General features: G+C 44.0%; 1 protein-coding gene across 3 annotated transcripts in view; it reads right to left on the bottom strand.

Annotated features, from left to right (window-relative positions):
• Positions 1-24,970, bottom strand: part of JAK1 (Janus kinase 1) — a 64,687-nt gene that overhangs the window by 11,762 nt on the left and 27,955 nt on the right. The window contains exons 2-12 of one of the 3 annotated variants that reach the window (XM_075424297.1): positions 19,642-19,721; positions 18,621-18,819; positions 16,233-16,356; positions 11,092-11,245; positions 8,992-9,155; positions 8,097-8,439; positions 6,435-6,608; positions 5,496-5,653; positions 4,649-4,771; positions 2,943-3,133; positions 839-945 (exon numbers count right to left, since the gene is read on the bottom strand). In XM_075424297.1, the coding sequence (XP_075280412.1) occupies positions 839-945; positions 2,943-3,133; positions 4,649-4,771; positions 5,496-5,653; positions 6,435-6,608; positions 8,097-8,439; positions 8,992-9,155; positions 11,092-11,245; positions 16,233-16,356; positions 18,621-18,819; positions 19,642-19,647 (1,743 nt within the window). In that variant the 5' untranslated portion in view covers positions 19,648-19,721. Of the gene's footprint in view, positions 1-838; positions 946-2,942; positions 3,134-4,647; positions 4,772-5,495; positions 5,654-6,434; positions 6,609-8,096; positions 8,440-8,991; positions 9,156-11,091; positions 11,246-16,232; positions 16,357-17,034; positions 17,153-18,620; positions 18,820-19,641; positions 19,722-24,970 lie in introns of those variants that run through there. The other 2 variants (XM_075424299.1, XM_075424300.1) reach the window with 2 other exon arrangements.

The raw sequence follows: 24,970 nt of genomic DNA, 5'->3' as shown, positions 1-24,970 counted from the left end.
AGGCAATCTTTAATGTGTTTCCAAAACTTAAGAGGAAGTAATATTTCAATGGAACACTTTGTTTGGGAAAGCAATTTCCTCCCAAATAGCAGAGGATTCCGCCTTGGGATACTTTTGCAGGAAGCCTGCACACTGACTATAAAAATACCAATCAAAAAAACAATTAATGTAACCTATATCTGTCCTCCCCGGTCACTGATGCGATTTGAAAAAAAACCCCAAACCCAAACCTTTTTATTTCACTGAAGCAGCTAACTGCACGATTTAAGAGCTCAGGTCTTCTAGAAACACTAAATGTGATTTGTGCGTTCAAGCCACTGTGTGTTTCCTGAAGTTTATTCAGCTCAGCTGCACCACTAACTGCAAACAACTGTCAGAAAATTTGTGTGGTAGATCAGTTTGGAACACAAAATTTTGAATGCTAAGCCTCTTCAGAGCTTTTGAATATTTCACCCTTTTTTTTACTGTAGGATATTATCTTAACCCTCGAGTTGCCCATTCCTCTGACATGTCAGGCTTTAAAAGACACAGCCACATTTAGCAGCAAAGCGTCTACAAAAAGCAGCTCTTAAGACTTTCACATCGAATATCAATTTGCTTTCTAGCGAAGGCATTACTTCCAAGCCTCTCCTCTTTTTCCACACAAGGACATCTAAACATTTAGATTTTGCAGTAAGAGGCTTTTATACAAATAAAGATTCAAATTAAGTTTTGCTGAGGGGAAATGGGAGTGGAGGAACCAGCCAGAACGGGGTGATTTTGTATTCTCTGAGTGGGCACAGCGGGCTGCCACGCTTCTTTCACTACAAGCGAGAAACCCGGCTCAGCAGCTGCCTACCTGTATGATTTCTTCCTTGAGGATTCGATGGAAACTCAGCTGCCCTAGGTGATTAACAGGCTGCCATTCCTGCGCCTTCTTGGTTGCAACTAGCAAGTTGGAGATTTCTGGAAGGCAAGGAGAGAAAATATTCTTTAAGACTTCTCAAAGATAACTGCGTTCACCCTCCTCAGTCAGCAACACCACGGTGTATGCTCACTGCAAGGTAAATCCTCGAATGAGGAGGAGGAGGAGGGAGAAAAGGAACTTTGACTTAACTTCTGCTCAGGTAACTTCTATTCTGCCATTCAACAGCGAATTCACCAAAGTAGAGCTATGTATTTTACATCATATACACAACGTTAATATTAGCCACACTGGGGATGATATTAAGAAAGTGAATAGTGTTTACTGCACAGAGAAATACCCAGGACTGAAAGAGGCAATACCTCTGCCATACGTTAAGTCAAAAAACACACAGTCTTCCTGCCACAAGGTACATCTCCTTTCCAGTCTGCAGACAGGTAAGGGGTAGCTGGAGTCCCATTCCCTCTCTTTACCTCCTTGAAAATGTCTTGCACTCTGGGAAACACCAACAGTCTGTTTCCAGAGGACTGGAATTAAATTGGGGAATGGGAAATGAACAGAAGGAAAAAGACTCAAAAGCCTGGTGCTTCCTCCCCAGCTGCTTCTGGTCAGGGAGAGGCATGGTCAGCTCCAAAAGTCCTGCACGTGGATTCTGCCTTCCTGTGTTTGACAGTAGGCGGCATTTACTACGATACGACGGGTTTAGACGTCTGCCTGCGTCTGGCCTTCCCGTTACTGTGAGCAGAACACGCGCGCCGGGGCTAAACCCTGATCCAGCGCTCTGCCACCAATCAGCGATGAACCAGGCGCTAGGAAAACTGCTTCATCTCTGCATCCCCTCAACTTCTTTCTGACTAACCAATTAAATAGAGAGATTCAAAAAGGAGGGGAAAAAAAATAACCAAGGAAGAGGCAGAACAGGGAACAGCACAGATCCCACTGGAACCAATGCTCAGGAAAAGCTGAAGTGGGCAGTCAACTTCTTGACCTGCTTTATTTTATTCCAAATACAGCTGTCAAAATGTCATAAAAATGTCAAAATGTCATCAAAATGTCAAAATGCTTAATCTCTCCATGCTCCAGACAATTGCCAGCGTTCTTCCAAAGCGCTGATAAGCTCAACGTCTATCCACAGAGTACTCTCCCCTAAAGCCATCAGAACAAGCAGGTAATTAACGTAGCTCAGTTATTCCCCTGTTCTGACAGGAAACCATTATCTGATCAACACAATCACGCCACTGTGTTTCCAATCTCACACAATATTCAGCTGCAAGACCCTCGTCGTTTATAGCGAACAATTTTCCTAAGTGTTGGCATTAAGAGTTTAACAAAGGCACAAACCCCGACCTCGCAGAAGGATCTACTGACCACAAGGCTGTTGTGGCTGCTGACAGCTGCGGACCAAGCCTTCCCTGTTGCTTCATGAAGATAATTGAGTGAACAACAGCTTGTAAGGAGAGCGAGTAAGCTTCATACCAGAGGTTGCCACACAGTCACTGCAGGTTGCAACCCTCCCTTGCTAGAGGAACGCAACGTGATGCACGGTAGCACTGCCGTGACTCGGTGGAGCAAAGGAAGAACCTTATATGGTCCCCGCTTCGCCGCAGCATTTCAGCCCATGACTCTGAGTCAGCTGTGACACTTTCTTTTTAAGCAAATCCGGAGTTCCACCTCTGCCATCGATACTGCAGGGCCAGCTGTTTAGGTGCAAGAAGGGAAACCAGAACTTTTCTCACTGTCATTTGAAAAGTTCACACAAACATGGCTGATGAGAAGCACCAGCCCCTGAGCATCCCGTGCTGAGCTTGTAACACTGAAAGGAAACCCCTCAAACCTTGTTCACAGTGCTTGGTTTTGCTTTTTGGCAAGACTCCTCCTCCAAAGAGAAGGAAGAAACTTTATATGTAATTTCTTAAGTGACAAAAGAGCTTCACACAAGAACACAGGACAAACCAAAGACACTAAGAATGTCTCCTATTTCTGGAGTTTGCTTCCTTTCAACAACAAAGTTCGTTGCCTCTCTTAAAGGACAGACTACCTCTTGGTTTTGGCTGGCAGCACCTCTTCAGTGTAAAGCTTATGTTGTCTGTCCGAAGTATTTGTCCTTTGAGGTGATCCATCAGCTCTTTCAAGGATGAGAAGGGCTTGTTCGAACCATGTAGGAAGTACCCGCCTTTCTTCACCTCAATCTGGAAGTTCTTGTACTGGATTGAATTATTTATCATCTGCCATTAGGGGGGAGATGGGAAAAAAACAAAGCAAAATATAATCACTGAAGCGAAAGAACGTTTTAAAGCCATAAAAGTTCCCCAAAAGCCTTAGAAATTACATATAGGACCAGTTAATCGCTTGCTCCTAAGCCAGGGTCCTCTAATCAAACTCCAACAAAGTAGAAAAAGGCCATAAAATTCCTATAAGCTTCAGCCTCAGGAAGGCTCACAACAACAGAGCGGAAGAAAAGCAACATAAAGATGAAATCATCTAAGAAGTCCAAATTACTGCTTCTATGTTTTGCAGAGCCTGAGAGTATGCGGAAGCCCTGACTCTTCAGCAGGAATTTTCTCTTCCCTTGGTGAAGAATTGCAGAATCCGGACCATCGTTTCAAAATCTCAACTTAAAAATAGCAAAACTCCCTTTCACAACCCAGATTGTTCAATAAGTGAAACAAGATTTCAGGCTGTTGGTCAGACCTTCCAGTTTCATTCAAAGATATTGGGGAAGAATAGCTGCACTTCTGTGTTTATCCCCTTCCAGCCTTTCAAGGTCTACCCTCTACGCCTGCTTCCTCGCCTCCACCGTCCTGCAGCTTCGTGTCACCGCTCCCTTTCCTCTCTAAGCCTCGCAAGGAGGCTGTGTGTTTTCCAGGACAAAATTCGTTTCTTCTTTCAACGCCTCAGTTGCCCTGTCAGAAGACAGTGCTGATCATCCAGCTTCTTTGCAAATGTCTACAGAAGATCAACCCACTATCAAATATCCCGTTCTTGACCTCCTCATTGTATCTAGTAACATTTTTTTTTTCTAAGGGAAGAAAAGCAGTTCATATGCGTTTATGCTGTTGTTATTCTTGTGTCAATACTTTAAAGACTTTCCCAAAACTAGCAAGTCAAAAAAACTTTCCCAAAACTGCAGACTTCCAGCTGAGGTCAGTAAAATTCAAACTTCCGTGTAGTTGAAGTATTCTTCTTTTCTACTTCTACTCATTACCATCAGGTTCCCTCACCTATCCCACCTCATGAACTTTTGCTTATCACTCATCTTTCAAGAAATAAGTTCCACCAGCTAACTGCATATATATCTCCTGCGGTGCTCTGCACGTAAAGGCAACTGTCTTCACGCACTCGTCTTTCACAGTGTGTCAGCAGAAATGCATTCATGTAATTAAATCCACGTTGAAGAAACACTAGGTAAGTTGTAGTGACAAATTCTGTATGCCATTCTCACACCGTATGAGTTTCAAAAGCTTAATTTCAATCCTGTTCATGCACAGTTTTATTGCTATGAATGGAAATGTTCTGGATGTGATGAATCATATTTGTAGACAGAGCGTATTTGTAGAGGTAGCACATGGGCCTGGGGAAAATGAAGCTATGAGTACAATTATCTACCCGCTGCTGCATCAGCTATCAAACAAAGATAAGAGTGCCTGCCCCAGAGAACATAAATACGTCAACATGGATTACAGGGAGCTGCTAGTCTTTAGCTCGTTATCAGATTACTGCTGGGAACGCCACACCTGACGTACCTCTGAGCCTTCAAAACAAGTGACTGTCATGAGAATGTGGTTGAAGTTCGTGCAGCTCCATCTCAACACATACATTCCTGCTTCGTTCCCTTCCTGTCGCAGTTTGTTGATGGCGTAGTCCGTGCTGAAAGAGTCAAGGTACATATGAGGAAAACCAACAAAGGAGCGTTGCATCCAAAATCTACTATTAGTACATACACAAGAGAGTGAGTAGTCCTATATTTGGAACAAAAATGGATAACAGCAACGTAGAAATATTTATATGATTATTAAAACGCGATTTAATTGTGTGCATTACACACGCTCGCATTTAGCTGCACAGAGCAAGGGAAAAAAAGATTCATTAAGCTCTTTGGATGCTTAATGGGGAAATTTTGCATCCAACACAGTGTGTACATAAGCTCTCAGTTTTTTATATATTGCATCTTCAGATATAAAAGGCAAAGCCGAAAAGGGGGGCAGATGGGAAAATAACTGCTTTAGCTATTTATAAAACCAAAGGCTTTGTTCATCCACCCAGGACTCCCAGGGGCAGTGTAACAGTTCAACCCTGTTTACCTAAAATATTCCCATCTGTTCAGCTGACAACGATCTTCATAGCTGTCAGTGAAGTAAGCCTCAAAATTCTCCCACAGTGAGGAAATGTTGGTTTTATAGATGAGTAAGTTGGTGTGGAGAGAAACAATGATGTTTTTTCCATATAATCCTTAGCAAAACCAAGTTGTGCTACAACCTTTTGGCAACAAATGGCCTTCCAAATATCAGATTTCCTCCATGGATTCACTGTGCAGCAGTACTATACGACTAAGTATTCAAGTGGAAAAATAAAAATCAAACATTTTACTCACCAAATGGGTCCATGGCATCCATTTTTTATGTTGTGCTCGATCAGCGGGGGAGCCACATCCGTGCAGAGGTAATGGTGGGCATCTGCTGTAAGTCTGAAGTACCCGTCTATCAACGATGCAAACGACAGGGCCTCATCATGCGAGGACAGTTTTAACTCCTACAACAAAAACATATTTTAGTAAAGATTCTTACCGTTCTGTTAAAACATTTCAGGAGTGTTTTAATATCTAGCCATTTTTGCATAGAGTGTCCAGAAACTTATGACAGAAGACCATACACACTTAGGGAGCCAACACTGACCATTCTCTGTCCTCCCCACTCATTACCGGCTAGACACTTCCACTCCCCAGCGTGACACGTTCTGCTGTAATCCTACACGAGATCTGTAAGGCAAACTCTCGTGCCAGCCTTTGTTCAGGCCAACCCCAAGTTCAGGACTGAGGCAGCCACGTTGGACTTGAATCCAACAGAACTCTGGCAGCTCCTTTCCAAATTCTAACAGCTGGCAGCCCACAGCAAGAAGAATCACTTAGGACACCAAAATTGGGTATCTGTAAACCACCCCTTCTCTCCTTCCCCCCCAGGCCTTCTCCGCATTTGTCTCCTCTCTGCCATCCTTGCTGAGCTCCTCCCGATGCTGCTGTCGGCTGCCCGCGCTGTGCAGAGGAAGGCCGTGGGCTGAGAAGCGCAGCAGGAGGACACCAGGCACGGGTGGTACGCAGTAACAAGCGCAGAGACACGGCGGTGCTCACCACCTCGCTGCTCTTCTAACTAGCACTTTAGCACTTGTACAGCGTTGAGGATGGCATATTTAACTGTTTTAATTTAAGAGTCCCATCAGAAAATGGTCCTCAAGGAGGTTGTGACCTGCTGCCCAACAACACTGCGTCCCTACAGCTTCCCATGGGAGGGAAACCTGTCCGAGGTTTGGTTCTTACCATCCTTTTGTTATCCTGCTTGTTAATGCTAACTGTTGACTCCTTGATGACAATGTGGGTGATTTCAGGAAAATAGGAAAAATTGTTCCATACGTCTCGAATTTTGTGTTTTTCTTCATCTTTTTTGGTTTTGCCATCACATTTTTTCTTCTTCTCTTTCTCTGTCTGTACAGACTGTAAATATATTTTCGATAAAAAGTATACAAATAAAAACATTTTTCCTTAGCACAGTGCTTTCACTCATGCCAAATTAATCTTCCACAGCTATTTAATTCTTGAATGCTTTCTGCCCTGAATTATCAATTCATTTACATGTTCAGAGTCTTCGTATTGCAAGGATATAATTCTATCAAGAATTGTCCATGAGACAGTCTCCATGAGGGTGAAAGCAAGCAGTCATTGGCTAGGCAACTCACCTCCCTCTTGGTATGCTAGGAATAATTTTAGTAGCAGTCCAGAGCTGAAAGGGTTCTACTGAAATTTCTAGATTATGTACTTGAAATACTCTCCCGGAGCTGAGCCCAAAAAGCAGGAGCCACACTCTCCTTGCACCGCGTGCCTGAATTGTCGACAGCAGACAAAAATCTGCATGCAGACCACAACGAAGCTCAGCATCTTACAGGTCAAAAAATATTGAAAATTATCAGTAACTACTTGTTTAAAAAAAAAGATGAATGCTCAGGCTGTGCAAAGCTTCCTGCTAGTCACAGGAAAGTTCTCACTGAAATGAAAGTCTTTGGTTTAGGCATTTAAATAAACATAATCTATAAATCAGCAGAAACAGGAGCCTTACAAGAAACTGGGTGCACTTCTTGCAAGCTTTTCTGCTCAAATGTCAGTTCTTCCTTCCCTCCCCCCCATTAACATTATCGTTTAAAACATAAATTCTCCATCAGAGATAGGTTACAGCTAAACGGAGGGAAGCACAATACTTCGTATGTTAAAAAAGATAACTATCAGTAGGGTTCTCACCACTGGGGGGAACTGAGGCAAGCAAAAAGAGGTCTATTTCTTCCAAGTATTATATGTAGAGAAAAACCTCAGAATATGCCATAACCCCTTCAAACCTAGAGCATATTTAATATTTATGTACACACAGTACAGAAGAGGTTAAGCAAAGTGACCTCAACTACCAGCACTGAAACAAGGAGCAACATACAAAACACCACCGGCACGAGAAAGTTTAGCTTTAATGTCACTGTATTTTAATTTATTCATGAGAAGTCTATGAGTACGAGCAAACACAGCACCTGGGGTGCCATACACAGAAAAGCATTAACAGACCTGGATACCAGGACAGAGCACCGAACCATGCTTTCAAGTCTTTCAAGACTTGTGTCTGGTCTGGCAGATGTAGTAGAGTCTTTCACTTTTCTGGTGGACACGTTGCCCACGGAGGTTGTGCAGTGTCCATCCTTGGTAGTTTTCAAGACCAGAATGGATAAAGCCCTGAACAACCTGGTGTGATTTCAAAGCTAACCCAGAGCCGGGGGTTGGATCAGACACCTCCTGGGGTCCTGTCCAACCTGCATAATCCTTTAATCCTATGAAAGAAGTCTTTTCAATAAAAAGCTGATCTGCAGTGTCTGAAGATCATCACCATTTTTAACAGCTATGCCCCAAAAGCAAGCCTCTAATTTCCATTTATCACGGGATACTTACATTTGGCTTGAGCCTCCACTGAATTCCGTTGTTCCCTGTTACGATGACTTCATAGAGTGGGAGGATCTCGTTTTCTCCACAATTACATCTATTTATTTCATTCTCAGATGAAATCAGCAAAAATGAAGTCTCAAAAATTTCTGCTCCGTAATGTTTCGTCAAGGTCTCCATCGTTGACAAGTATTTCACTTTCAGATCACGCGGAGACACACTATTGTCACCAATGGTTTTGTTATTAAACTCTTTAAGGAAATGCTTGAAAACATTATTTATCCGGATCCTCGTTAAGAAATTCCTCTGTCTGATAGTCTTGTTCAAAGTTTCAGGAATATAATGCTTATAACTGGAAGGAAAAACAATGCTATGAGTTAATACTGTTGTCTCCTAAACTACTAACTCCCTGAAATGTGCAACTGCCTTACTTTGAAAGTCAGAGAACCAGATGCAGTAAACCACTGTGCAGCTGGTACTTTAGCAGTGATTTACAGCATTAACAGCCAACAGGAATTCAAATAATCACCTGACCTGAAAGCTTTTTAGTCAGATGGATACAGCCCACTCCAATCAATAACACAACTTGTTCTAACAGTTTTTTCCTTAGTTTGCTGCTTAACAACATTGCCATTTCTGAACCTACTAACCCAGAATCCTGAATTTACAGCAAGTCCGTTGGTACCCAACACATCAGTATGCCGGCTGCGCTAGCTGCATCCATTCCAAATATCAAAAATTCAGGTTTTCTAATATATATCCCTATTCACAAGATTAGGAAGACGCACTTTGGAATAGTAGTGTTGGAGTTTGTAACTCCTGTGCAGTCAGGAAGGTAAAATTCTTAAAATCCCTACTGGAAGAAAAGCGCAGCAGACTCAACAAAGAAGTTATCCTAGCTCACCTGATATCTTTGGGAAGCTCCGGAAGCTTCACGTTTTTATTGATGGCATAGTGAGAGATTGCAAGGACAGCCATCCCCAGACATTCATTCTCAATTTCATGAACCTCTTGATCGTTTTTCGGATCACGGATCGGCGCCAGGCCTTTCACTAAGTCATACTGACCCTTAATAGGAAGCAAAAAAAGAAAGCTACCAGAATTGGTATTTGTCATAGTTTATCTCTACGCAATATGTCGCAAGATCACAGGCTCTCCTCGAGCAAGAAGAGTCACCCAAAACTGAAAGCCAGGACAGCAATGGGTACAAGAAGGGAAGAGCTGTGCAGCAGAGCTGCAGTCTTCTCTTCGACCAGTGGAACAGAAACACAGGCAAGCACCAGCCACCCCACAAACCCTGCCTATTTGAGAAGAAACACCGGCATTTGTGCCTGACACAAGTCTTTTAAAATGGCAGTTTGTGGAACAGGTGGAATCACCACAGCACAGCCATCCCACATACCGCCCACCATGCTGGGGCTTTCACCAAGAACGTGTGTAGACACCCAGGTAGAACCCCTGTGCTGCTCAGACGCTTCCAAAACCCCTGTCCCATTCGTTTATACATTAGCCCACCAAAAATTCACTTTTTTTTGGAATTAACTAAAGAAAGCATCACCCCTGTCCCCTTCTAGCACCATCACGATTTTGTTTTCTGGTGCACAATAAACACTCTGCGCCCCTGCTGCATCTCTGCCCTTCATCACCTGGTGTCTCTCTGAACCTCACGCACTCAGTCTCCACGCCCCGGATCAAAGCCAAGATTGCAAACTCTGTGGCAGCCGCCTTGCTCTGGGACAGTCTGAAAAACAGCTGGTTACCAAAGAGCAAAGACATTTCTGTTGCCTTATCCTACCAGCATTAGCGTTTTTCTGTTTGGCCTCTCTTTTAGAATGTTATTACCCAAAAGTGACATTCTGCTTAACGCAGTACTGTCTGACAATATCCATTAGGGTCGCTACTCCTTCCACAACTTAAAAGGGTGTTTCCATTCTTTTTGCTGGCACTCAAGAAAAGGAAAAAAAGAAAAAATACAAAAAAACAGTTTTGCAGCATGTTTTCCAACAGTGCTTTTGCAAAGCTGCACACATGCACACAGGAATGTCCATACAAAACAAGGTGTAAGTTAGTTTGATTACACAGGAAAAAAAATATTTGCTTCTTTTACTACTTTCGAATGCAAGTGGTACCATTAAAACACACACGTAGCTGTAGCTAACTTGGTATTTCCTTCTATTGTGGTTTCACAACAGAACACCCGAATTCACTTGAGCAGCCTCATGCTATTACTTTTTCTGAGGGACACAACCATATTTCAAAGTCTGAACATTCCACAGTAATTATACTCAGAATGAACAGCAAACATGTTTTTCTCCACTGCATTTAATTTGCTCATTTCACAAGCCTTCATCAACTTCAATCTTCCCATTTCTCTGGTGAACCCAGACAGCTTCTGGTTTGCAAAATCATTTGTCTGCATACCAACTCTACTGTCCAAGAGCGGCAGCTTTCCGAAATAGGGACCCTGCTTACTCGCCACGTCCAGCGCGCTGCACGTACCGCCAGCAAGTGGGAGGCACAAGAGAAGGGCAGAAAAACTGCGTGTAAGCAGGCTGTGTGACAGCAGTATTACCAGTCAGCGCTTAAACACCACGCAGTAAAAAAGACTTGCTAAAAGGACACCCTACTGTCAGTTTCAATACTGCTCCTGCTCCTCTGTAGGACTACAGATGTCAAAGTTATTATCTGCAAATGTTTTGCAAAAGAAAAGGTTTTTATATCTAAAAATGGTGAATGTTAAAAGAAAGTATGCTATAAAAATAAAGCCCTTTTTGGACTGTGCGATAGTTTCTCTACACATTCTGCATATGGGTAGATTATTCTTCACGTAGCAAATTCTCTTTTCTCCACCATGCAGAAGGATGAAGAAAACACTTACCAATACTAACAGGTATGGCTACACGTACTTTAGAAGTCTGAAAATAGGTCTTTAAAGCAGCTTCCACTGGATCAAATCGTTTGGGTGAGACTACAATGGGCGAGATGCTTGCAAGCAACCTCTTACCTGTGCAAAGATGTATTCTAAGGAGTTTGCATCAAGTATCGGGGTTCCTTCTGGTGCCAGCTGCTTCTCGTAAGCGTTCTTTGCCCTCCTTGGGGAATGCCTCCACACCGAGGGTTCGTTTTCACTAGTCCCGTGCCAGTTTGTAAAGTAGTATCTTGCAAGAAAAGAGGAATAAACTTTTAAAACTTTTGGGGAAATCCTCCATTTACATTAGATATGCATTTTAAGCTTTTGGAAGAAAACCAGTTAAAAGTCAAAAATCTGTCAGTCTTCTGCCCTGATGTTCCAACTTCAGTGGTCCGCTGCTAAAACCGCCTGCCTGGCCTGCGGAACTGGGGAAAAATGGTGTGTTAGTCAAAGGTCTTCAGCGCTCCCACTCAACAGCATCTCACTCTTAAGACACAATACCACGCCTGGCTGCCTGTCACGTCCCTGCACAGCCCACCGAACAAGAAGCTGCCACTCAGATGACAATTACATTTCCACCAGCTCTGACAGCGCTTGAGCAGCGTAAGAGAGTGCAACGCTTCTGCCGTGCAACGGTTGGCATCTGCATTCGCAGAATCACAGAATGTTAGGGGTTAGAAGGGACCTCTGTGGTCACCCAGCCCAACCCCCTGCCCAAGCAGGGTCACCCAGAGCAGGCTGCACAGCACCGCGTCCAGGCGGGTCTGGAATATCTCCAGAGAAGGAGACTCCACAGCCTCCCTGGGCAGCCTGGGCCAGGGCTCCGTCACCCTCAGAGTGATAGGATAAAATGGCTCAGCTAAAGGACCAGCAAGACTTCAGGCCTCCTCTCCTCTACAGGCACAGAAGCAACGCGCAGGGCAGGACTGCTATGAGGACCTCCCTCACGGCTGGAGCGGGAAGCACCGCAGCGCCTCGCTCCCTTCTGCTTCCCAATGGCTTTGCACGGAGCTGGTGGAAAAGGCACTAATTCAAATAATCTGGTTTTAAAGGGGCACAATCTTCCGTATATATTGCAAATAAGCCTTTTACTCATATCTGTACACAAGGCTATTTAGTTGAAAACCTGCTAAAGGAGTTGGCAGCTGCTGAAAATACATGAAATTTTGGAGTTCAAGCCTCTGTTGGCACCTTTTCAGAAATCTTTGCCTAATTTATTCCAGAAACTTGATTTTATCTGGGTTCTAGTTACATTTTAAATCATGTGAAGTTTAGTTAAACCTGGTTTGAATCAATGTGCCTTTTGCAAAGGTTCATGCCTTGCACATGATGATGAACTGCTTACAACGAAAAGGTTACAGCAGAGCAGATTTACCCAGCTGCTAAGTAGGAACGATTTCTGTAAGAATACGTCAATCTAATTCCAGAGGAGCACTCAGCACTAGCCAGAGCTACCCATGCAGAATTACTGCATTGTGTGTGTACATATATAAATATATATATTACTGCATTAATACAAAGGGAGGTGTGATATCAATGCTTAAGAACACTATGGTGCAGGACAACCCGCATGCAAACATGCATGTTTTAAAATATGTGACTCTATCTTCCTGATTTGTCTTTGACTTTGAGTTCATGGTTTAAGCCCCAATTCTGCAGTGGTCAAGGCTGGTGCGCATCAGCCTCAGTGCGGAGTCAAGATCTTAAAAAGCAAAACAAAATTAGTACTTTTAGTTCAGCGCCACATGTTTTTATCACACGTGTTATCTGCATGCTAAGTCAACCATTCATATGAAGAATTATGTATCAAATTACTCTTTAAGAGGTGAGACTTTCTGTACTGTGTTTCTGTCCATCCTTTCGTTTTGGCAAGGCTTTTTAAGTCTCCCAAGAGCATGCATCTATAGCATGAGTACGAAGACAGGAGGAGACACAACTACACCAAAAACTCCTGACAAGTACTGTAAGATACTGCAGAACTCCTTTGCTTGAAGAATAAAAAGCCGAGCAAAGCCAATCCTTCTGCCTCCAGGAAATGACTTTGTTTCCGTATGCTCCTCTGAGTGATAATTAATAACTCCAATTATTTTGGTATTTCCTGAAAATAATTATGGGCAAGTTATTGTGTATTGTTTGTAATTGAGAGGAGAATTTGCTCGTTTCCCTATTAAACTGCACTGATTAAGACAACACTTCTAAGTCACAATAAAACGGAAACGCTGAGGGGGACCTGCTGTTCTCTTCCACCCACAGCAGCTCGGACAGTCCTTCTCTCCCGAGTCTCCAGAAACCTGCGTCTCGCAGTCCACGCCGAGGAACACCACTACAGCCCAGCAATGGAACCTTAAACTCCTCCTCCATCAGCTAGTGTGCTAATTAGTCCAGGATATTACAAAAGACTGTGGTTTCTTACGTTGTAGACTTTTTTTTTTAACTTGAGGCAAGTAAAAGAAATACAGGGCTAGTTACAAAGTTTCTAGTGAAAAGCAAGTCCTTTTAAAATATTACCAAAAGTACACTAGCTGGCACAGATCTGATGTGGAGGAGGAGGAGGACGGGAAGTCAACACAGCCAGAAACCAAATCTCCAGCTTTCAGCAGTGGGAGAAATATCAAACACCAAAAAGCATTTGAAACTGCTCAGTCACATACCTTCATTTTATATATATAATTTTAATAGGACTTGACCAAATCAAACCTATCAATGTAATGAAATTTCAGAAATCAGGTTGTTCACATAAAAATGACTTGGTCTCTAAATGATGACATAGTCTAATACACTGCACTATTAAATACGCCCAGACCATCTTCCTTTTTCAAGCGGAATTCTGCCTCTTGCAGAGCTCAGAATAAACAATATTCATTTAGAGAACAGTTTCACAATCCTGTATTGCTCATAATTTTTCAGTCCCCAGCCCTGCTCTCGGTTCAGATGCCCAAGCCAAGACACACAATAGATCAGAAATGAAAGAAAGGAAAATATCACCTCACCAACACACCACAGGATTCCTATCGAGATAGGAATCTTTAGATTTTAGCGCTTAACTCATACAGTCTTTTCTTAAATGCATATGAAATTATTTTAAGCACATGTTATTGGCCCAAAGTTTGCCAATTTTCATGCATGAAGTACCTCTGACAAAAGAGACACTCCTGCCAAACTCCAAATCCCAACTCCACAGCTTAAGAAAATAAACCACCAGAACTTCAACTACAAAAAGCAGAGCGTTTTCCAGCTTCATTCCATAAAAAGGTAGGAGAGAAAAATTTCCAGCAAATAAAGTTCAACGTAGAGTCATTTTGCCCATACACCTCAAATTTGACAGTTACGAACAGCCAAGGAGATGTGTAAGTGGGGGTTGCTGAAGCAGATTTAAAGCCGCTGGTGCTCCCGCCACGCGGGTAGGATGCAGCAGGAATCAAAGAGCACCAGGAGAGAGCTCTCCTCCTTCACCCAGAGCAGAAACACATCAACATGACACACCGCAGAACCCATTTTTTAAGAACTAAGTTAAAAACAGCATCATACTTCTAATCGGAGGATTAAATTCCCACAACTACATTTTTAAAATACCACCTTCTTTTACCGAGAAAAGCAGACCACATCAAAAAATTTCAGTACCAGGGGAAAACGCTCCAGATTCACATTATACCAAGAATTTTATTTTATTATCCAGCATATGGTTCATCTGACCGATCTCTTAAAGCAAGAAAGGGCACTTAATGCTCTGTAAGAGGCCATTAGAGTCCTCAGAGCTTCTTTTAGAGTCACTCCATTCCATTATTGTACGGTGTTCATCTGCCAAAATTAATCACAGCTGTTTAAATCTGAGATTAGTCAAGATTAAGTCATTAATATGGCTAACAGACTGCGTTCAAGAAAAAAGAAAAGACTACAATGTTCTCTTCCTCTTCTAAAAATAGATATCAGTATTATAATTATTTGAAAAGCAATGATCTTTTTGTTGACTATCAGTATTTTTTTTCTCGTGACAGTTCATCCAACAACAATAACAATTCCAGCCTGGCACAAACATAATCAGAATTTAAATACCTTACAGTTCGAAGATCCCATTTTCAAAGCTCTCTCTTTGTATCTGCATAAGCAAAGCGCTTGTTATTCTCCACCCAGCCTAGAAAACGGTTTGGATGCACTACCTGAGCTTTACACATGCCAAATCTCTCATTAGCATGTACAAGCGATCGTCATGTTGTCTAACTAGAGGTTATCAGGAAAAAGATGTTGAAATGCATACAGCTGTATCGCCACTGGAAGTTTCTTCTCTACAGCCCAGACTGGCCATGTAGGTGAGTATTCCATTTGAAGGCAAAGAGGGAATACTACGTAGAAGCTTATTTCCTTACAGTTGTACCCTGAAGAATCAACAAAAACGATCTGTGCGCTTGCTTTAGGAAGATGGGTAAAGTTTCTAGACTAATTATCCCTGGCAGCAAATCTTACTCTGTGTATTTTTCTCCTATATCACACACTTAAAGGTCATATTGATGCAAGAAGAAAAGTCAGAATAAAACCCAAAAAAAGCAGCAGTATCATGTGTAGGATTAGATTTCTAACAGATCCTAAAAGGAGGACAGCCTTCCTTTAGCTCGAGCACATGAGAACGCTCAGCAGCTGTCACCATCACTGCTTTCATTCTCCAGTGGAAGAGGGCTGGTGCACGTCAGATGAAGATCCTGGGAACGATGGTTTTTATTTTCTGAGGCTTTCTCCAGTCTAGTGCATGCCACCCACAGCGAGGTCACACGGATTCCCCTACGGTCCTAGAGGAGAACTCCAAAAGCACTAGCATGTTGCTTTTCCCGTCAAGTTAACAGTAAAATTCCCATTGACTTCAGCAGGAGTACAGTTCACTTCGAACACTTCAAATGGAAATTGAAATATGCAAAATACTGACATAACCAAACAACATTTTTGAGCCATTTTTTTCAATTTAGCTTTTAGCTAGTTCAGTCACCTGATACAGTGACTGTGTATTTGTGGATACAGGTTCTTGCGGTTTTTCAGCTCCTGGGGCTTTTTTCAAGGTTATATAGCAAGACGAAAAAAAAAATCAGGAGACTTTTTAAGCTTTTCCTGTTAATCTCTTATCTATGCTGTGAAAAGCAAGCGGCTTCTTTTGGTTTTGCTTTCCTGCTTCTTCAGAGTGTTCAGTAGTAAGAGTCAGAGCATCTACATACAGCCAAGGAATCACTTTTCAGATGTTTTGCGCTTACCTCATGCGATAATGGAGCCGGTGTGACGTTTTTTCATCTATCTTAAAGACCTGGTTTGGTGCATACCAGAGTCTTTTGTTCTCGTCATACAGAGCAAAGAGATTATGGCACAGAGGGGATATAGCTGTCGAGAAAAGTAAACACGTGTCTGAATCACAAGGCTACACCACATACACACACCTCAACAACACAAATGCATAAAGGAAATCTCTGATTCTCGCAAAATTGAGCATAAAAAGAAACTGATACTAGGATTAGCTTAAAACAAACATTACGAAAGTGACGGTTAAAGTCAAACTGCAAACTGTGCATTGGTTCAATCCACTGGTTTTATGGTGTATCACACAGCATATCATCTCAGCTGCTTCTAACATTAAACTTCTTCTGAAATCCTGGCTTTGCCAAAGGTCTGAACTTAAGAGGAAATGACTTAAAAATCTGCACTTTTTCCAGATCACTGAAATGGGCGTTTTAACAATACCACTCAGCAATACCACAACTTTGTTCTTTATTATATTAATAAATTTTACTCCCATGGTTGAAAGAATTTTTTAGTGAAACGATGAAAATCCCCTTCTCATTCGCAAACAAGCACAAAGTGTAACGCGTCATTTTTACATTCTTCGCTAACTCAACAGAGGGTTTTCCAACAAAGAACAGACTTTGACTTGTATGTCTAGGCTGACCTGCTTTAACCTTTATATTTACATCATCTCAGCGAAAACCAGGCTGCGCTATGCTGACAGGCCTACTGTTGTTTAAATTCCTTGCCTCAGTCTCCTGGCTCAACAGGAGCCCGTACCTTTTTGCAAAAGCCCTGCTCAGGCAAGCAGCTCTGTTGCAGAGAGCACCGTAGCACGGGCGTAAGCGTCTTTCTGAAACTGGGCCAACTGCAGAGCGCTTTGTTGGGGTCCCGCAGAATTCAGTGAAACCATTTCTGTTGTGAATTGGGGAGAGAGAGCAGAAGGGAAGAAGAGGAGCCAAGGAAATCGGAACTGAACAGCCTCATTGCAAAATCCACAGCACGGGGAGTTGGGCAGCCACCGCCTTCTGCGGCCCACGAGCAGGACGCAGATGCCAGCAGTGGTTTAACTGTTCAAGCTGTGATTTACAGCAGAGACCAGCATCCCAGGCTTGCTGAAGCAGGTAAGACTTTTGCACTTCACTACCATCTGATGTGGATTTAGGGAAAAGTGAGAGAAGGCAGAAAGAAGTGCCCTAAAGGAAAGCTCACTGTAAATCATTTCTGCAAAGGTTTTAAACTTCCAGCAGAAATTACTGGGAGCAGTTGCACAGTATGCGGGGTCACATCCATACAAACAGCAGCAGTTCAGAGCTCTTACGTGCTGACATAAACAGGTGGGTTTTAAGTGCTCCTCATTTTCATTAAAACTATCCAAAACCAACATGAGTACTTATTTCATGAGGTCTGTCCTTTAGATTCCCATCATTCCTGCCTTTCCAATGGAAGAGAAGCAATTAGGCAAAAGAACTGAAGGGTACTCAATGTTACAAGAACCAAGATGACATGTGAAACGAAAAAAATGTAAAGCAGCAGGAAAATTTTTCCCTCGTTTGCCTGTTCACACAGCCAGATTCACCACCCTGGTATCAGCTGAATAATATTTAGCATTCCATGAAACCTGGGGAACACAAAATTGGGATCAGGGGAGGAAAGAACTTTAAAATTGTAAATCTAAAAGTACACTGCTTCATGAGGCTCAAACATAGGTTAAACCCATTAATTTCAATGGAATGACACAAATGGTCAAATATTTTGCTCAGTCAAGGACCACAGTGACAGAGCAGGAAATCTGCATTATACACTTATTACAGCAATTATAAGCAGTTCAGGTTACCTGGTGGATTATAAGTACTACAGACACCATAACTCTCTGCAAAGAAGTGTCAAGTAACAGAAAACTAAAACTGGAAAAGCAACAAATGGATTTTGTTTGGTTTTTTTTTTTTTTTCATTAGCCCTCTCCAAAATGTTTTGTATCACAGGACAGATCCTGACAGGCTTACCAACCAGCACACGACATAAAGCCAGCTTTGTGTTAACTGATTTGCACATGGTGTCTCCTCTTCTCTTAAAAGACACCTGAGCATCCCACCCGAATTAAAAAATCAGTACCTGTATCTGCCAGAAACCAGGGTGAGAGATCATCACTTCATATGAATCTCGGGACAGTCTCTCCCACCACTTCTTCCACCCCAAGCAGTTTAAGAACTGCCCAGACACACCCCGGGCAAAAGTTTCCACCCCAGACTACCTAACCTGCGTATTTCTTCTACAAGCGTCGACTCACACGCAGAAAACGATCCATCACTTTCGATACCGTCAGGCCTTGCCACCGAGACCTTCCATAAAATCCATATACTCACAGCACTTCTGGGCAGCTTCAATGCACAGCTCCTCCGAGGTAAACTCGCCACTGGTGTAACAAATGGGAGCTTTATCTTGCAGGTACAAGAGTATTTCTAAACCCTGATGCTGAGCTTCCACGTTTACTTCGCTCTTCTTCGTGCTCCTCATTTTTGCACAGAAAGCCATGGCTTTGCAGTCTTCTTTTACGTTTAGATACTGAAAGTGGAGGAAAAATAGTTAAGGAAAATGTGAAGAAGAGTTTGAACACTTGTCAGAACGCAAACTCGTCGCTTAATGAGGCTACTGCATACTATGATGGGCTAGATACAGCATTTGTCAAAAGTCTTCACAGTGGGAATCTGATCATTCAGAATCAGTACTTCTCACAAATGAGGGGAAAAATGAAAAAAATAAATATCAATGATTATTCAGTTTCTGGTAACTCTGTTCCCAGTAACTCCCCTCCGTTCTGGTGGTTCCACAACTATTGTAGAAGATTTCTCTTCTTACTGTAAAGGAGTAACTTTCACATCCTTAAGCACCTAACTGGCTGGAAAACAATACTTGAGGCTGGGTAATATGAACAGTACAATTTAGATTTCCTTTAAAAAAAAATATTTCTGATAGTTCTCTCTCCTCTCACCCTTTGTTGTTTAAACTCCTGATACTTAATATGTCATGATGAAATGAGCTTTATTGGAGAGAGTTTTTTTATTGTTACTTCTTGATGTCTCCAGCAGGAAAGAGTAGCACTAAGTAGGTTTAATGCAGTGTCTTTTAGACTGCCAGGAATGTATACAAGACAGCTCTGGCTCGAAAGAAAATGCATGTTGCATTTTATGCCCAGTGCTTACATAGAAAGAGCAGAAAGGAATGAGATGAACACACACTTCGGGTATTATGGGGTCTGGTTCCATGTTTTACTAAGCTTTAGCTCAATTAATAACAAAAGCCCAAACCACCAATTCTATAGTTTACAAACTTCATCCTCCCACCGAAAAACAAACAAACAAAACCAAACCTCAAAAGCCAACACACCTGCATTTATGTGACTGTCTGATCCTCTACACAACCGAAATGGATTATCTTCACGCTCTCCAAGAGCAACTTGAGTCCAGCTGAGGAAAAAAAAGAATAAAAATTGTCAAGAAGGGCTTTGTACAGTTTGAGGCACAAAATACTCAGTCAGGCTGATAAACTGCCACTTGCAATCTCAGGGAATCTTTCCATTCGTATAACTGAGATCCAGATCTAGTCTCGACCAAAACCAGTCACAACAAGCATCTAGGAGTCTATTTAAGTCTACTGACTTCTTTTAACTCTTTGGGTGCGCTGGTTGAGATGCAAACAAAAACCAGGGGAAAAGCTTTGGTTATTCATTGTTTTCACATTTTCAGAGCATCAAACATCAGTTTGGTGTTGTATTCATTGCAACCCTTGGCTGTGACACCGAGGGAGCATTCTTCTCTCTGCTTTACCTCCTTCATGGCTTTTGAAGTCACTTCATTCTTCACATTTTTAACTGCATATTACTAATTCTAATTCTCCCCTAGTCTACTGTTTCTTTGCCTTACAGATTACCAGGTTTTTTTTCTTTGTTTTAGTCTCCTTTGGTCTCTGAAAGGTGCAGAGCCTTGGGGGGGGTGTGGCAAGGAATAAGGAAGCTACTCATTGCAAGGGTCGTATTCCTCTCAGAGAAACCTTCTTCACAAGGAGCGCAGCCCGTGACTTCAGTGCCTTCAAGCACTAGGGCCACCACCCAAGAGCCTACAGGGTTTTTTTAAGCCTTATCTAACACCACAAACCACCTCAGTGTTCTGGGGCTGGTTTGCAAAACTACTCCTGCCCAAAGTTCCAGCTTATCCTTATCACCTGAAGCAAACCAGGAACCCTCTTTTTTAGTGGTAGGCGTGACGGTGGCTCTGTTTAAAGCATTGTCTGATACCAGGGCTGTAATATCAACAAGACACTACAGAAATACTTAAGAAGCAGGTGGGGAAAGAGTGGGCATTGGTAAGACATCTCCCTAGTCCCAGTCCTGATGGTAGAGTGCGGACCTGGCATGCTTGAAAGGCACGGGTGCGTGTTTCTTTCCAAACGCAGACAAGGCTGCTCCTCTCCCACTGGCATGGGAATAAACCAGATGAGAAAGCAGTGTGGGCTTCTTGAAGAGAAGGGGGAGGTGGGACTCTGTTCTGTGTCTCCAGAGAGAGCCCCGTGCTCTGGCACTGGTCCCGCGGCACTGTCCATCAGCCACGGCTCCACGCTCTCAAGGGGAAACCATCCCACTTGCTGCTCCTGGGGTAGTCACTAATTAAGTGTGACAGTAAACTAAAAATGTGTCTAAACTTAACACGACAGTACTGCTGGTTTGGTAAATGTCCCCATCACCCACCCAAGGCTGAAAGACTCCTCCACTTGTATTGCCCATCCCTCCCTTTTTCTCTTCTCCTCCACCTCTGCCAAACTTGACCTAAATGTGTATCTGTTTTGCTGCAACCGCATTAGGCCTTAATGTGACACAGCAGACTGCAATAAATATTGCGTTATAAGCCTTAGGCTTAGTCTGGAGAAAGTCTGACACTGCCACACAAGCTCCCCTTGCACTTGGGAAGCGCCCAGCAAACGTGATACTACCATCGAAAACAATAACATTTAACAGCACAGCACTTCTTCCAACTAGATCGCATGTTTCTTCCATCCATGCCACTTTCATGCTAAATTTGAGTCTCCAGACACATTCCCTTGGCAATAATATGCAGAAGAAGTAATTGAGAGCATGATTACTGGAACACGCGGACGGGCCAGTAATTATTTCTGCACAGCACTAGAAAACTTCAATGCAAAAGGTTAAAGATATTAGCTTTGATCTAATTGAAAACACGCCCTTTTAAATGACATCTTATAACTGAAAATCAATATATTTTAATGCCTGTGTGGGCATAATATTAAAAAGACTGTCCAGACATTTTAAAAGGGGAACATAAAACCACTGCCTTCTTGCAGATTCATAAATCAAAACTGTTGCTTTTCAACAGTGTTCTTTGGTTTTACTTAATAGCTTGCGCTCTGGTTTCTAATCACAGCAGCAATTCCCAGAATACAAAAAAACCTTAAGCGCCGCTTCATTTACAATACTCTTCAGGGGATGAACCAACCAAACCAACGTCCAATCTCTAACTTACTAACGAGTTTTCCAGATATTCCCATGCTTAATGTCAGGAATTCACTTTCATAAAATGCACTTAGTCTTCAACAAAGCGACCCCTGAACAAGACAAACTCCCGCTCTGCCTCAGCAGCGGCACGCCGCGCCAGTCCAGCGCGGTAATGCTACGGTACGCGCAGGTGACGGCACGCGGCGACGGCCAGGACAGCGTTCCGGCAGCCCCCGGCTCCTCCAGCCCCGCCGCCCACCGACGTGCGGGCAGCCGTGCCGCTGGCCTGGTGTAGACTCAGCCCCGGTCCCGCGTGCGTGACTCAGAGCTCCCCACAGCCACTGCGCGCCGTCTCTCGCAATCTTCGGCATCGCATTACAGAATCACAGAATCACAGAATAGTAGGGGTTGGAAGGGACCTCTGTGGGTCATCTAGTCCAACCCCCCTGCCGAAGCAGGGTCACCTACAGCAGGCCGCACAGGACCCCGTCCAGGCGGGTCTTGAATATCTCCAGAGAAGGAGACTCCACAACCTCCCTGGGCAGCCTGTTCCAGTGCTCCGTCACCCTCAGAGGGAAGAAGTTCTTCCTCATGTTCAGACGGAACTTCCTGTGCCTCAGTTTGTACCCATTGCCCCTTGTCCTGTCACTGGGCACCACTGAAAAGAGCTTGGCCCCATCCTCCTGACACCCACCCTGCAGATATTTGTAAGCATTTATAAGGTCCCCTCGCAGCCTTCTCTTCTTCAGGCTGAACAAGCCCAGTTCCCTCAACCTCTCCTTGTAGGGGAGATGCTCCAGTCCCCTCACCATCCTTGTAGCCCTCCGCTGGACTCTCTCCAGTAGCTCTTCATCTTTCTTGAACTGGGGAGCCCAGAACTGGACACAGTACTCCAGATGAGGCCTCACCAGGGCAGTGTAGAGGGGAAGGAGAACCTCCCTCCTCCTGCTAGCCACACTCTTCTTGATGCACCCCAGGATCCCATTGGCTTTCTTGGCAGCCAGGGCACACTGCTGGCTCATGGTTAACCTGTCGTCCACCAGGACACCCAGGTCCCTCTACGCAGAGCTGCTCTCCAGCAGGTCCACCCCAAGCATTACGCAGCCCTCGCGCTCCATCTTCGAAATTCGAAGGGGATTTTTATCCTTCGCCGCTTAAAGGGTTTCAGAGCCTCAGCGGACCACCTGTGTACCTTCCGCAGTCGAATCTCCCTCCCTCGCGTTTCCCTGATGAACTCGCAGATACTGGCTGTCCCCTTCCTCAGACCACGTTTCGCTTGGCTTGGGCCATGCTCCGCCGGTCTCTTCCTGCACGACAAGCTCCGCATCCTCGCGGCACTTCCCAACACTCATCCCCAACCTCCCCCAGCAGCCCCGCTCCAGGGGACACGACACAGGACAACAGTCTCTGACTGACAGGACAGCATTTGCTTTTCTGAGAGCGTATATTTTTCTTCACCCGATTTCTGGTTCTCATGGTGGGAACAGTCTTTCGTGACGCACGCCGCAAAACATTTAGGAGGAGGTAGGACAGCTCTTCTCGAGACCCCGCTTGGTACCTCCACACCTCAAAAGCTGACGCGTTACAGCCTTCTGAGCACTCCCCACTGCAAAGGTCACTGAACATCCTGACCCATGCGCACACACAAACCGGACACCTTCTCACAAGCCTGTCCTTCAGCCGCAGAGTGACTTGGCCGGCTGGCAGCGCGAGCACGTCCCCTGCCCGGGGCATCACCAGCAGAGGGGGACGACGGTTCATCCTTCACGCAAGCGTTACAACCACAAAATTGGTGATTTTGGGTGCACGCGGGCACAAACACAGAATCACAGAATTGGGTTGGAAGGGACCTCTGTGGGTCATCTCGTCCAACCCTCCTGCCGAAGCAGGGTCATCTACAGCACTCAAGGTTGCCAAAACTCCCATCTAATTCCTTTAGACGAGGTCAATGAACGATCTGAAGCTCACAGAAATTTCTGGGGTTTTTTTTTCTCATATGTAGATGAAGCCCTCGCAAAATTCTGGTATCGGAGAGATGAAAAGTTAAAAAATAGGGAGAGACAATTCTAAAGGCGGGTTGTTCAAATTAGTTTGGTTCTGATTTGGCTATTAAACTATGAAGACGTAATTAAATAGTTGGAATAGAATAATCTAAGAAGTCAAATTCCTGCCTATGACTTGCCACGGCCAAGATCTCCTTAGTAACAGCAGATAGGCCCAAGCCCAACAGTCCTAGAATTTCTAAGAAAAAAACCCAAATGTATAACACCTTTTATTGAATAACTGTTTTAAACCTTTGTATGCCTCAAAAAACAAGGAAAGAAAAGGCAGAGGCATAAACTGAATACTTTAGAAACCATGTGCAAACCTTCCTTGAACCAGCAGGCAGAAGTTAATCCGCTGTTGTGGAAGGAGGAGGCCAGGAAAGCCAGCCTGGCTCCGAAGCCTCCTGTGAAGCTGGGACCTCTGCACCTGGCCCGGCCAAGAGTCCCCCCTCGACTAAAATACCCCGAAACACAAAGAGAGCTTTGCTTGAAAAGGAAACGGAGGAGAAAACTGCCCGCTGGGAGACGCTTCAAGATGTCAGATGCCAACAGAAACTGGCTACAAGCTCCAATGGGCATTTTGAAGAGAACTTCTCCCCTGCGTTCAGACAGGCTCTCGATGCCCCATCGCGTTAGTGCTGCCCGTCCCGGCGGGACCCCATGGACCCGGCCCCCTTGGTTTTCCATTCAGAAAACATTTTAACGGGCAAAGGGAAAACACACAACCCACACAGGTTTTGAGCAGAAACTCCCTCAGCACACATCCACGCTTAACCCGGGGCAAACCTGTGCACTGAGACCTGCTTGGATTTAAAACTCATGTTTTATTTCCAGCTCGTTTTGGGGCGTTCTGACAGGAAAGGGAGACTCGGCCGCCAGTGCGGACCCCCCCACGCCAGCCCTGCTGCACCACCGCCCCTGCACTGTCCACACCATAAACACAGACCATGGAGACACCATGCAAAGAAGGTCTGTTTCGGGGGCAAAAGTCCCTAAAATGTCAGGAGAGGAAAATCCCAGATAAAATCTGACCAAACCAGAACTCGGCCTGCAGCACCATTTGCAAGCTCTTCCTCTTTTTTTCCCTCTCAGCCAATTCCGTTTCTGGTTTCACGACAGGGACAAGAGCCAGGGGATGTTTATGATTGCTTATGCTAAGAAAGTA

The sequence above is a fragment of the Opisthocomus hoazin genome, chromosome 6 (assembly GCF_030867145.1).
Source record: "Opisthocomus hoazin isolate bOpiHoa1 chromosome 6, bOpiHoa1.hap1, whole genome shotgun sequence".
Taxonomy (NCBI): Eukaryota; Metazoa; Chordata; class Aves; order Opisthocomiformes; family Opisthocomidae; genus Opisthocomus; species Opisthocomus hoazin.
Note: the sequence above shows the minus strand (reverse complement) of the source record. Positions and strands in the feature narration are given on the sequence as shown.